General features: G+C 39.6%; 1 protein-coding gene across 2 annotated transcripts in view; it reads right to left on the reverse strand.

Moving 5' to 3' along the window:
- Nucleotides 1-13376, reverse strand: part of vps50 (VPS50 EARP/GARPII complex subunit) — a 73731-nt gene that overhangs the window by 22252 nt on the left and 38103 nt on the right. The window contains exons 14-23 of one of the 2 annotated variants that reach the window (XM_053861907.1): nt 11668-11759; nt 11192-11286; nt 10667-10765; nt 9639-9729; nt 8356-8541; nt 5888-6006; nt 4663-4769; nt 3599-3720; nt 2090-2167; nt 1631-1711 (exon numbers count right to left, since the gene is read on the reverse strand). In XM_053861907.1, coding sequence (XP_053717882.1) covers nt 1631-1711; nt 2090-2167; nt 3599-3720; nt 4663-4769; nt 5888-6006; nt 8356-8541; nt 9639-9729; nt 10667-10765; nt 11192-11286; nt 11668-11759 — 1070 coding nt within the window. The remainder of the gene's footprint in view (nt 1-1630; nt 1712-2089; nt 2168-3598; nt 3721-4662; nt 4770-5887; nt 6007-8355; nt 8542-9638; nt 9730-10666; nt 10766-11191; nt 11287-11667; nt 11760-13376) is intronic. The other variant, XM_053861909.1, reaches the window with a different exon arrangement.

The raw sequence follows: 13376 nt of genomic DNA on the forward strand, positions 1-13376 counted from the left end.
ATGCTCATTTAAACTGCAAGCACATGCATTCACGAGTCAAAGGGCTGGACACTTTTCCTCTCTTGGGAGTGTTCATTTGTACAAGTGGAAATCTGCACAGCTCAGAGTATTACTCTCTCCTCGTCCCGTCCATTTGTCCATCTGTGCTGGAGCACAGAGGACGAGCACTTTCTCCACAGACGGTGTATGAAAGCAGCAGTTTGACATTTGAAAATGTCTCACAGTCTGACCGGTGAACAAATGATATGTAAATGATGGCAGGGCCACTTAATTATTAGATTTATGCTTTCTTACTTTCAATTCAAGCCTCAGCTTCGCGGAGTATCATTAACTTATTAATAGAGTAGTTATCAATGCTTTGCTAAGACGCAGCAGCAAATAAATGCGTTGATATAGCCTGAAAACTGCTGATGATATCTACATGCAAATGAGATTCAGGCTTGAGAACAATTCAATAGCTTCATCTTATGAAACATCCTGCCAGGATGCAGATTAAAGCTGAGCATGGCTCGATTGCAGCCACTAAAGCTTATCATCAGGCAGTTCCGTGTTGTGAAGGAGAAGTTATGGTTCGAAACGTGGCATGACTTTGAATAAGTCAGTTCAAAACCATGCGTCACACGTAGTCACTACTAACAGTGCAGAGTCATGGTACCACTGTTGCTGTACTTTCTCCAGATGTCTTTCAGCTTCTTATCTGTATTTAATAAGTTTGGCAACTAAAGCAAAACACCTAGGTGGGTAATAAACTCATGGCAATTGTTGAAAACGTGGACTTGTTTGACATAGGGAAGATCTTTGAGCTTAAGTTTGTCAGGGGCATCACATACTCTTCTTGTTTGTGAACAGGGGCATTTTAAGGCCTCCTCCGGGGTTCCCCTTGCCCGGAACAAAACAAAATACACACAAAAAAAAAAAAACTTGTGGTGTTCAAGATAGTTCGTGTAAGAGGCCTCGTTCATTAGAGGGCTTAAGGACAGTGGTCGTTGCAGTGTCTTTGGCTATCTACCATCTCAAGGAGCCGCCAAGCTACCAGCAAAATCTTTAGATGGTGTGAATGCAGAAGAAGTGTCGAAAGGAGTGCCTTTTTGTTGCCGATACCGTCCACTGTCAGCTGGGAGCCCTAATGTCATTGTTACTTCATTCTTCAATGGATTGCAATTGTTTTCACACTGGATATGTGACAAGCAGAATTCGCCCAAAATGCTCACCAGGCATCACTGTGTTCCAGACAGCGAACAGCATTAACCTAATTGTTACTACTAAATACCAGTGTGGAGGACAGGGATGGAAAGCCCTAATGGACTCGCACAAAATACACATCTGTTGAGATTTGGTCAGTTAAAGACAGAAAGGTGCAGGTATTTAAGTGACCACAGGCCACATAATAGCAAGCCATAATGCATTTTATGACAGCGGGGTTCCTTTTAACAGTAAAATTGCACATACGGTCAGAGAGAATTGTCGAAAAAAAGAAAGAAAGCCAGCAGAGCCGCATGAGGACAGAGAGACCAGACAGTCGAGAGCATGTTTGTGTCAAAAAAGGAGACAGGTAAAAAGAAAAAGCGAGTGAGAGGGAAATGAGGAATGAAGGGAAAAGACAGAAAAAGGGATTGTGCTACAGACTTACCATGTCAATGAGGCTTTCCTGGATTCGGTTCAGTGTGGTTCTCAGTCTGCTGCTGATAAGACCCACACCTGATGACTCATACTGTCGGAAATACACACAAATATTCATAGTTTTTGTCAGTTAAACGGCATAAACAGTTCCATCAATGAGCACAAACATTTCACTGTGTGATGGCATGCCTCAAAACATTGCTCTGGTTTCTCCTCACGAAGGAGACAAGAGCATCTTTACTTCAGGGCCACTTCACACCAACTTGAGTCCAACAAAAAGAGGAAAGATATTTGCAACAAAATCTACTACTTAAAGGATAAAAGAGGTTGGTGAGAGCAGAATCAGCAACCAAACACTTTTGAAAACAATTCCAGACAGCACTTCACACACACAAACCTGAGGGCTCACTGAGGGGAACTACTTCCAATGAAAGGATGAGGGGGATGCTAGTCTAATCCCAAGTCTTACCAAGCAAGCTGGCCCCACCATTCTGGTAGAGCCCCCATCCCTGCCACCGTTGGTTGGCAAAGACGGGCTTGGGACAGGCTAAAGATGCCCGGAAGCACAATAGAAAGGGGGAAAAAAAACTTAAGAACAGAGAAGCAAGAACAAAAAAATAAAAAAAATAAACAATATGGGCTAAAAAAAACATTTTAAAAAACAAACAGTGATGATGTGTAGGAGCCTTTGAATAAATACAATATGAAAAAAAATTCTAACAATATAAATGCAATATTTCAAATTGTAATCCGCAACTATTTCATCAACACTGTTTAATCCTTTAATAGCATCCAAAAGGCAAATAATGTGCAGGTAAAGTGCATTGAGTTTATGCAGTTACAGTCACACTGTCAGGTAATAGAAATTTATACATCTAACTAATTGCATTTTCAAAAATGCAGCATTTAATTTTCTATTCCACAGGCGTATGAAGAGCAGTGCCTAGGTCAAAATGGCTGCATATGTGCATGACAATTTCCCAAACCGCTGAAAGATTTATGAAGTCATTAGTATTTCACTGTGGGAGAGACCTGTAAAATGTGTGAGTTTAGAAAAATGACACTTAATTAGAACACAAGGTCCTGAAGAAAAGAACATTGTGCGAATTGCAGATGAGCGACAAAGTGAGTAATAAAATGCAGGCATCGCGAGCTGGAACTTGTGACATTGCAGGAGAAACATAAAGACGCAAATTACTAATGTATGCTGGGCTAACCCCTACAGAGAATCTCATCGACTTTGATGGGATATGAACGCGTTTGGTGGTGATCATTACCACTTCCCTCAGGCTAGCACTTACGCAAATGTGCTTTTTTTTTGTTTTGTTTTGTTTTGCGGTCCTCCTTTGTGAGAAATTACAGTGTTTCAATGGAGAGTGGGGGGAGGTGGGGGCATTGAATGATGTAACTGTAACTACAATTCACTTGGAAGGTTTACAGCAAGTCACATATGTAGATACACCTGAGATTATTAAATAATACAGAGGAAGAAAGAGATGCCTCAAAGTATTTACAAGACAAATATAAGCAAAACAAAAGAAAGCAGGTCAAGCAGTGATTGCTCAGACTGTTATTACAAAACGGGGATAAATGAATAAATAGATGAGTTGTATTGACTTGAGCATGAGGTCAAATTTAGTCACCATAGTCCGCCACTGACTAGAGGGCAAGACTGTCTTTTATCTCTTCCTTTTACCAGAGACTGTAGATTGTCTACCTTTACCAAGTAACTTTGGTATTTATGACTCATGATTTGATGGTTTTTGCGCTGTCAGAGGAAACAAGAGTGGCTGGACAAAACCCATGTATGCACATACAAATGCCACAGAGAAATAACCACGAGGGTTGTGTTTAAGCAGCCTGAAGGTGGATTTGAACTGGAGACATTTTAGCTCTGAGGGAGCAGGGATGGAGAATGGAGCACTCCTAAATAGAAATAATACCTACTAAGAGAAATATACCAATGAAAATGTATTACCATATCGTTGCGTCCAAAGAAGGTGTAGACAGCATAAAGGTAGTAGTCAAAAAGCTGGGACACACAGTGGATTACATCGAAAGCAATCGGCTTCAGGATGTTCATCATCTGCATGTACTTGCCTGAAGAGACACAGTAGCCATTACAGGTCATGAGTGAGATATCCTCATGTATGATGACACAGAAGAGTCACATGACAGGATGACATCAAAACAAAAAATGAAACAGTTTCATTTTGTTTTCATTTTTGATGATGATACTGCTGCTGCTGCTACTACTACTACTAATGCTATTACTACTACTCCTACAAATAATAATACTAATAGTTTTCCTGATATATTGCGGAGGAAAAATAAAGTATTTTCTTCAGCTGCGATGCTCCTCTGTAGTTATTTCTGCTGCTCAGAGAAATAAAAAAACAGGCAATATTTCCTTCCTCATCTATGTTGATGCTACTTTTATCGACCTTATCTATTGAAAAGCAGAAATGAATTACAATCACAGTTTGCAAACTTTAATCTCACTTCAAAACTGTGATATTGGTGATCTGCAACTCGTGTCTCAAGAGGAGCCAAATCTGGCTTTATGTATTTTCTCTTCCAAAAGAAAATGTTTACGTGGACGATTCATTGAATTCAAAACAAAAAGCTATTCAGTCATTAAAATAAATGATAAGAAAATGTACAATCTATATGCAGAAATTAAATGGACATTCAACCTACTGTCAAAATGACAAAAACTCTTGTCATAGACCAGTGATTTGAATTATAGTCGCATCAGTAGATACTAAACATTTCTCCGAGCACTACTGATATTGGATCACTCTGTTACAACTGAACTGAAGTCCATTCTATATAAGGTAATTTAGCAGGATGTTAAACTTGGTGAAGCAAGAGTCGGAATGTCTGCAAGCCACATGATAAGTGCTTTAGTATTGAAGGTCAGAGCAGAGGGCGAAGGCTAACCCTCTTAACAGCAGCCAAGTCACATCACAACAGGAACTGGATGACGAACCAAATGACGTGCTATATCGATAAGAGTATGCGTGCGCATGGAGCACTCACCGACCAGCCGGATGACGTTGAGGGTTGTGTTGGTCAGTATTGGTGCGTTCGACTTATTCAGGTTATAATCAGACCTTTTCTTGCTTCTTATCGTCTCTCGGGAAACACTGATGAGAAGCGCAAAAGACGGTTCACCGTGTAAGTTCCAAAAGACATTATGATTCTGTGATTCATGCACTAAAAGAATGAGTCGATCATGTGTGGGTTCATGTCTTATAATTGCTCAATCAGAAGCCATTAGACAGAGTGTGTGACATAGAAGGACCTCGTGGCCAAGTGTCTGGATCTGGAGATCCGGACCCCTGACATTCATTATGAGATTTATTAGCCTCTAATCATTACATGGACGGCCTAATGCCAGGATGTGCTTATGCGACCCGTTTCATTATTAACTGTTAGTGGCACCAGCTTACAAGAGGTTAATGAGCGCAGGGGAAACGACTCAGAACGGGCAAAAATACCAGCCGTGTCAGAGCCATGAATAAATGAACTCTGGCTACAAACAGCATGCGCAAGCCACAGTTTATTACAAGGCAGACCGTGTTTCTTTCTGGCAGCCTCTGAAAAAGTAATGCTGATGTTTTTAGTCTGTTCCACGGTACACGATTATGAGGAACAAATGGCATAATTGCTAACGCGTCGCTACAGAAGATTAGTCAAACTGAAAGTGATATGTGTAAGATAAGTCATCATCTCGACGGTACGTTCGCCTGAAAGGAGAAATCAATCCACTCCCAGAATAGCAGTACATGTTGCAAGGTTTGCCATTTTCTCCATGGAACCATTGAATCTAATCTGTAATGCTGCAAGGTGGTGAACAGAACAGAACCAGATGTGCGTTTTTTACGTTGGAAAATGCAGCAAACTTTATGCATATTTACGAATATCTTGCTTACGTTTGACATTTCAACACAAACTCATGAGAATCTTCCTCCAGAGCAAAAATGCCTCTTTCCGAATCCTCTAGTCAGCATCATCTGTATTTTAAATTCACAGCAAAAAGCTGTATTCGAGCATATTGCCTGCACATGAGGGTGAAAAGGCACGGGCGGTGCATACAGAAAAAGACACATAAAAGAGCATTCCTAGTTAATTAAATTCATTGTCTGTCCTTTCTTCTCTCTCTTTTTTAATAGCTGCAGGGGGGAATGATTTCCACATGGTATGTTGTGCGAGTCCCCTGTAGTCCCCAGAGTTGTGTGTCACAGGAAGCAATATGACTGACCTTTTCAAGGGGGCGTCGCCCGTCTGTTCGTCAATGTAGTCCTGCTTCAGCTCCTCCGGGACGTCGCTGTCACTGTCATAATCTTGATACACATTCTTCTCCAGCTCATCTGACTCATACTGGCACACAGAATCAGGGGAAAACAATCAAGAAAAATACAAAGCCAATGAAAAATCAAGAGCATGAAAAAAAACTGCAACTATCAGATGTAAGTAAATGTATACTGGGTAGTTTCTGAGAAAATGAAATGGATTTGAATACATGTGAATGCATCTCCGTTCACGTATCAGTATTTATTTCAGTTTAATTTTCCTTATTCAGTTTTGGCACAACTGATAATCCACAGAGAGCAATAAAAAAAGTCAAATGAAAAAAAGAAAATGTTATAATATAAAAGATCAAATTAACTTTGTATTGAACTGAAAAACACCTCGAGTAATAAAAAAAGATTTCATTGAGTTTTTTTTTGTCCTTATAACAACCCTCGGGCCACTTATGACTGTAAAGCAGAATTGACTTGCTGAACGGCTTTTCAACCTCAGTAGTTAGCTTATTCCTCAAGCTCAGCAATTCTATCACTAACATTCCTCCAACACGTTCCTTGTCTCTCCACTCTACGTCTGAACCACCTGAATCTCACTTCCCAAACTTCTCCTCCAAACTCCTCTGCACGTCCCTCTGATCTACTCATTTCTAATCTTATCCTTCCTAGTCACTCCCAAAGAAAACCGGATCACCTTCTGCTCCTATGCTGCCACTCTTCTGTCATAGATCAACCCTGACAGTCGTCTCTATCCGTTCTACCCAGTCTACAGTCTCCTCTTCATCTCTTTTACTCGCTGTCCATTGTTGTGTATAATTGATGCTCAACACTTGAACTCATGTGTTTTCACTTCCTCTACTCATTTCACAAGTTCTCCATCCTCTCTCTCATTTCCATACATGTATTCTGTCATGGTTTCAACAAGCTAAACTAACTTTCCATTTCTAAAAGAATTTTGCACCAGTATGAGGTTCCCCCATGGGGCAGAGTCCAAAGCAGATCCAGCCAGCAAAATACACACTGAATGTACCACATGTTATTTGACCTCTGTGAGATTCACTGTCAATTCATAAAAAATAAGAAAGAAAAAAGGTCAAAGTTCATGAGTTAGTCTCTTATTTCCTTCCATCTGAATGTGAATTCTGTACAACATACAGTATGTACACTTCATTCCTGAACATGAGGCAAATCACTGCATCAGTGACCCTACTTCCACCCAAGAGAGCCTTGCGCAGTGATGAATTTCTCATGTGGTTTCCTTACACATATGGCTTCACAGCAAGCTAGAAGTCCTGACAGTTTGACCAGCAGGGAGGAAGATGGGCATTCTTTGATATTTTGCTCTTCATTCCAGATACTCGACCAGTTCAGGCACACACTATTGACCTTCCACAACAATATGCAAGATGCCCTTTGATAAGTAACATGCTCCTATGGTACACACTCATAGTACATGGACTTATGGCAAATATGATTTCAGAACTTAAGAGCCTGATCACGCTCAGCTGGTGGTTTAAAAAGCACCTCATCATCTGTCAGCATCCGATGTGGAGTGGAATAAGCTGTTAGAAGAGGAGAACAACGCTTCTCCATTTCAATTATATATGAAGCCAAAGTGGCGCATCCAGTAGTTTTACTTCACCACAAACCCCTTCAGCACCTACCTGGATGAGTTCCTATATGGTGAAGCACTGCCACTTTTAACAAGAGAGCAAAAAGCACACACATAGGGATCTAGGGATCTGTCCTGCTAAAGTTTAACAATGGAACAGACACTAATAAGTGGGAGTTACTCAGCATCATAAAAATAGCAGACTAACTACATGCATAAGGATGTTATTTGAAAGATTTGTGTTGTAGAAAAAAGGGCAACCACATAACTGCTAGTGCTGAAATAAGATTATAGTCAAAGACTGGTAAACTTTCACTTTCCAGAGATTTATACGCTGCTTCATCAACACTGTTGATAACAAGTTTGCCTTAACTCTCCCTCCCTTACTTTTCATTCGTTCTGAGCACACGTTTGCCACTTTAAAAAGGAGATGTGATTTTCAAATAATCTTCATAATAAAGCCTATGGCTGGCGAAGTGAATAACAGTTATTATCTTGTTGTTTTGGCAGTGGTTTAAGTGGCGTAAGAGGCATACAGCAGGACATTCTGCATTGGAAATGACCAAGAAAAGTATGTGGTTTTTAGTCGCTGTGGAAGTTTGTTCCACCAAAAAAGTCCTCCAAAGAACATATAATGCAGTATTTGACGTGTATACCAGGTGTACATGGCAACCAAAATATTTGACTGGCATTGTTTGCCAACACTGACCAAGGGGTTAAACTCAGTGCATGAATATTAAGAAAAACAATTCAAAAACACAATGGCAAGATTATTATATAATCCACGACAATAAGAATAAGACAATTTCTTACCCCATTCGAGGCCAAAACATCCTCCGTCTCCTCCTCATTCTGCTCGATGTGCATCTCAAAGGGGTTTCCATCTTGGAGGAACTGTTGGAACAGGGACGGGTTCTCCTGTGTCTGGCTGCTCGACGATGAGGCCTGCCTACTCGGCGAGATGGATGGGGAGCGACACTGGGCCATGAAATTAAACTCCTGGAGTCAGAGAGATGACAAGAAGATTTAAAATAAAAAACTTAAAAAGGACTGGTTTTGTATTGCAGCTGAAATTAAATTTTTACTTTCATTGTTTTTAGGAATGCTGTGTGTGTCCCTTCACAAAGAATGAAACTAAATGTATCCATTTTTGCACAAGCCACCCTTTTTTTTCCCCATCAGTACCTTTTCAAATTCATTTATCATTCATATATGCATTCATCATTAATCTTTCTTGGCATCCATCCTTGCTTCATCCCATGCTTTCACCAATCCATCCCTCAGAGAATCTTTTTGTGCCTGTCTGTCATCCTTCCAATGTATCTAAGCATCGGTTCAGCGTTAGATTCATTCTTGCATTTTTAATACAATCATTTTCCAATTTTCAAATACATCCATCCATCCTCCCACTTTGCATCAACCTGTCCATCCATCTTCCTACATTATGCAAAAAATCCGTCATAAAAGTGTGTTATATCACCAACAGCCGAAAAAGTAATTTTTGAAATCAACGCAGTCCATCATGGTCCATCATTACACATCTTGGGAAGAAATACGCAAATGCATGACATAATGTGGTGTGAAGTGAGAATGCCTTTTGTGACTCATAATTGATGACACTAGAACCTATAAAAAGAGATGTACTGTCGGTGGTAATGAGTGTTCCACATCAGCTGAAGATGCGCCTCTCCGTGTCTGAACTCCATGCAATCATTCATCGTCATATTGTTTTAGACGCTAAGCAGAGAGAAAGCGACGGAGCTTGTTATTTATACATCACCTTCTGACAAGACCTTGCTGACTTTAAACCTAGACTGAACTGTACATAATGACTCTGATCATCATAAAATATTTTTCAGTCATATAAATCAACACATGCATGAGTGTAACATGTCACAAAAAAATCTCAGGATAATTTGTTTTTGTTCACCAGCCAACAATGTGATATTTATATTGATTCATAAAAACCCAAATTAAATGAAACTAAATTTTAAATGAAATTGTGTACCACCCCCATTGTTATTTAGATGAGTCAGATAAATGTGAATTGAAGTGACAAACATGATTCTTGCTACAGTAATGGCAGTCACACTCACATGGAGTTGAGAGATGTTGAAGTTAGACTTGACAGGGCAGAGTTCCCATGTCTCGTTTTCCAGAAACATTCTCAGTTCTTCCAGTCGTGCCCTGGAGCCGCAGGAGACAAAAGATAATTTCAAAGGTCTATCAGGAGGCAGTTAACAAAAGATTGATACATTGTATATTTCTTCACACAAACAGCATATTTAAATGTTTCAAATCATACAATAGTCTTTGTGGCAGAGCTCTACGTAGGTTGGGTTAGTTAGGAGAAAAAGCGTTGTGTTTGCTGCGAGCTTGCATGGACATAGAAGATGCCCTTCACATTGCTGTTGGCTATGTTCATGGGGGTGGAGATGGGTGCTGATCAAATCATAGCTCGGTGACCCTTGGTGCGCAGCCCAATCTCCTCCTCTCTCTCTGTGGTCAGGTCACCTTTCACACTCTTTAAAATCCTGACTGACAAGCGACCCCAGGTACAGCAGGAAGGTAATTGTCATTATCATATTCATTCATGTAAATCAATGACTTGGCAAATTACCGTTGATGATAGAACTTTGCGTCAAAGTATACATATTCATGCCATTATCAACATGTAATCAAGATCCTCTCAGCAAGTGTTCACTGATAATAGTGTCATGATGGGACCAGAGTTCACTCACAGAGGTGATGCTGTGATCCTTAACCATGTGCAGGGCGGTTGACATAAAGAAACAATCTTGACTGACATTCACTTGTCACTGAATGGAAAGATTGATTCGCTCTATGCTTTCATCCACATAGATGAGAAATCTTATCTTGTCTGAAGCCATTCAATAAAGCTTTAATGCGAGGACTGAGACCCTTGATGTCACATCCCATGCTCTTTATCTGTCAGTGGCCACGCTTTCTGTTGTCAACCACAGAAGGTTAAAAAAGAAAAAAAAAAAAAAGTGTACCGCATTTATAAAATAAAACTAAACTGTGACATCACAAACAGGCAAAACACCAGGCTGGCATGTCTGGTATTTAGCTCTTGAACTGTGATAATTTCACAGATTCCTACCTGTGATAATTTTTGAAGTAGTTGACGCTCTGGCGTTTGATGGACTCCTGCAGGACCTCTGACCTGCTGTTGCAGAACTCCTCACCCACCTGCATCAACCTAGAATAGATAATGAGCGAATGAGGACACAACAACCATTCATGAAACACTTTAAAATCTTAAAATGTTTACTCACAATCGGGAAGGAAACAAACAAATAGAATTGCTACGACTAACATACAGTTTCATTTTACAATCCTATGTTTAATTAAAAAAAGAAACAAATGCAGGTATTTACTTGAGGCTCACCCGATTCTAGAAAAATATTACTTTTTCATATGGTATTATTGAGACTTAGGAAATGACTACAGCCTGGACAGCGGAATTAATGTCATTCATGCATTAAACATCTCCGAAACAAACTGACAATGAAGTGAACGTACTTGTGTGTTGAATGGAAAATGGATATATGCAAGTTAAGATTTCACCATTAAACAAACATACGACTGAAACACAACAAGGAGAGATACAACCAAAAGCCATCACCTGCTGATAACGTCCAACACCACAATAAAATCATCATATTTGAAGTTGGACATATCTGTGCCCAGGATGTAGGCCTTCACTTTTAACTGGACGTCCTGGCAAGAGCAAAGAGAAGCCATATTGTTGAAGAGTTTGAAACAATACCAAACCAAAATCATATGATTTGCATAACTAATATAAGGAAAAAGTAAACATGAATTTTCTTGATACCAGATTGAAATCATTGGGATCCAAACTTGAGGCACACCTCAAAAAAGTGTTTATACAGTACATGATTATAGACTTGTACAACATATACCTGAGCTGTAGAAACTACGTACTGAGTTTCTTTAAATGTACAGCATAAACAATCGATTGTACACAGAGACAGTGCACGTCCGCAACAGCGTGAGCTCACAAATGTGACATTCATTATCCTATAGTTTATAATAGTACTTCAATCGTACATTGTTCTGCAGTCTACAATAGTATCCGACCTGCCAAATTCTTGTCAATCCGTGCTCCAGCTTCTTCTTCACGTAACTGCGGTCCACCACTGACTTGTCTCTCTCTGCTGCGGCTGGATCATCTAGACATTTAATCAAACGCAGTACAAAGAAAAATAACACACTTGATGGTACAAGTAAAAGATTTCAAATGAATTTTATATTATTTTTTAAAAATCAGCAAACCACTCTTGCATATTTAAACACTTCTCCAATGTCAAAGAACTTCAGTCTCAAAATGTTTATAGTTTCTTATTATTACTGTTAGTAAGCACGTAACAAAGACACTATCACTATTAATTCTACGAGTCTTAGATCCTTAAGTGAGATCTCTGCAAAGACAAGCAACTGATGAGGATGATGCACAGAGTCATGTACAATTTCTGAAGGAGTTTGAGGGTTGATCATTAAGCATTTTTTACAACAGTCTTAGCATCAGACAAAAGTGTAGGACACAGGGTCCGTCAAGCTCCTGTGGCTCAGATGGACAACCAATGACAGTTAAATTAGGAGTGTGTCCTCTGAGCTGTCAGGATGCTGACAAAGACTTCTCCACTGTGTCAAGCCACAAAAACTTTTCAAAACGCCGGTGCAAGTTCCGAAAAGACACATTGGATGCAATTAGAGCAGTGATTCTTAACTTTGGGGCACATCCTAAACATAAATGAATAAATAAATAAATCAGACACCTGTGGGCCATGAGGGCTGCATGATGCTCATTTTTATCCACCACCCACTATTTTCATTTAGTTGACAAAAAGGTGAGAAGAAGCAGAAGAAGACAGCTGCCAGTTAACTTTGACAACTCATTATGAATAAAAAAAATGTTAAGAAAATGAGGAAAAAACTGATGCCACCCCTAGATGCTTCCAAAAAATGACTTTGTAGGAAACAATAACACTTGGATCTAAACTTTATTAATTCAAATTCGAGAATGGGGGCATGGAAGAAGAACCGAGGGCTGAGCACCTAGAAACTAAACTGCTTGTCACTGATTCAACAAAAATACTGGCATGCTGTTCTAGTTCGTCTGATCATTGATCAACAAAACTGTTGTCTTTTCTCGGACTTTTTTCATTAAGTCATGAAGTCATAAGTGCATCAAGTAGTTTTCAGGGCGAAGCAAGCTTTTACAGTGTGGTAAGGAACTATCCCAAACTCTCTGGCGACGTGTACTACTTTTTGCAACTCACTTGTGTTTTGATTGGTACCTGACATGCTGTCATTCAAATGGGAAACTTAAACTTAGTCAATTGCTGTTTTTTACAGTGCCATTTCAGCTGTGTCAAGGCAAGAACATCAAATTAACTGTATATATTCTACTGATTTGTCGTTCTTGCATTGGTCTAGTTGTCACCTTCTATGCCATGAGAGCTTCAATTGTAGGAGTTAAACCATTTGGATGACAATGTTGAAATGACTACATAGTCTGTATCTACAGTGCAGAAAGTATTAAAAAAAAACAACCCTGAATCAGAAGGCGTGTCCAAAGTTTTGGCCTGTACTGTATATTATAGCAGTTACATTCGAGTTGGCGCAGCGAAATGTAAACAGCAAAAAAGATAATACAATAATCAAAAAGGAACCCTGATATAACCCTGATATAAAGTGTTGCAATTGTGGCATGTCAAAATAAAGAACTACTGATTCAGATGGAAGATCAGAACATCTAATCTCTTGCCACTGACAGATTTAATCAG

Source organism: Synchiropus splendidus, chromosome 4, assembly GCF_027744825.2.
Source record: "Synchiropus splendidus isolate RoL2022-P1 chromosome 4, RoL_Sspl_1.0, whole genome shotgun sequence".
Classification (NCBI taxonomy): Eukaryota; Metazoa; Chordata; class Actinopteri; order Syngnathiformes; family Callionymidae; genus Synchiropus; species Synchiropus splendidus.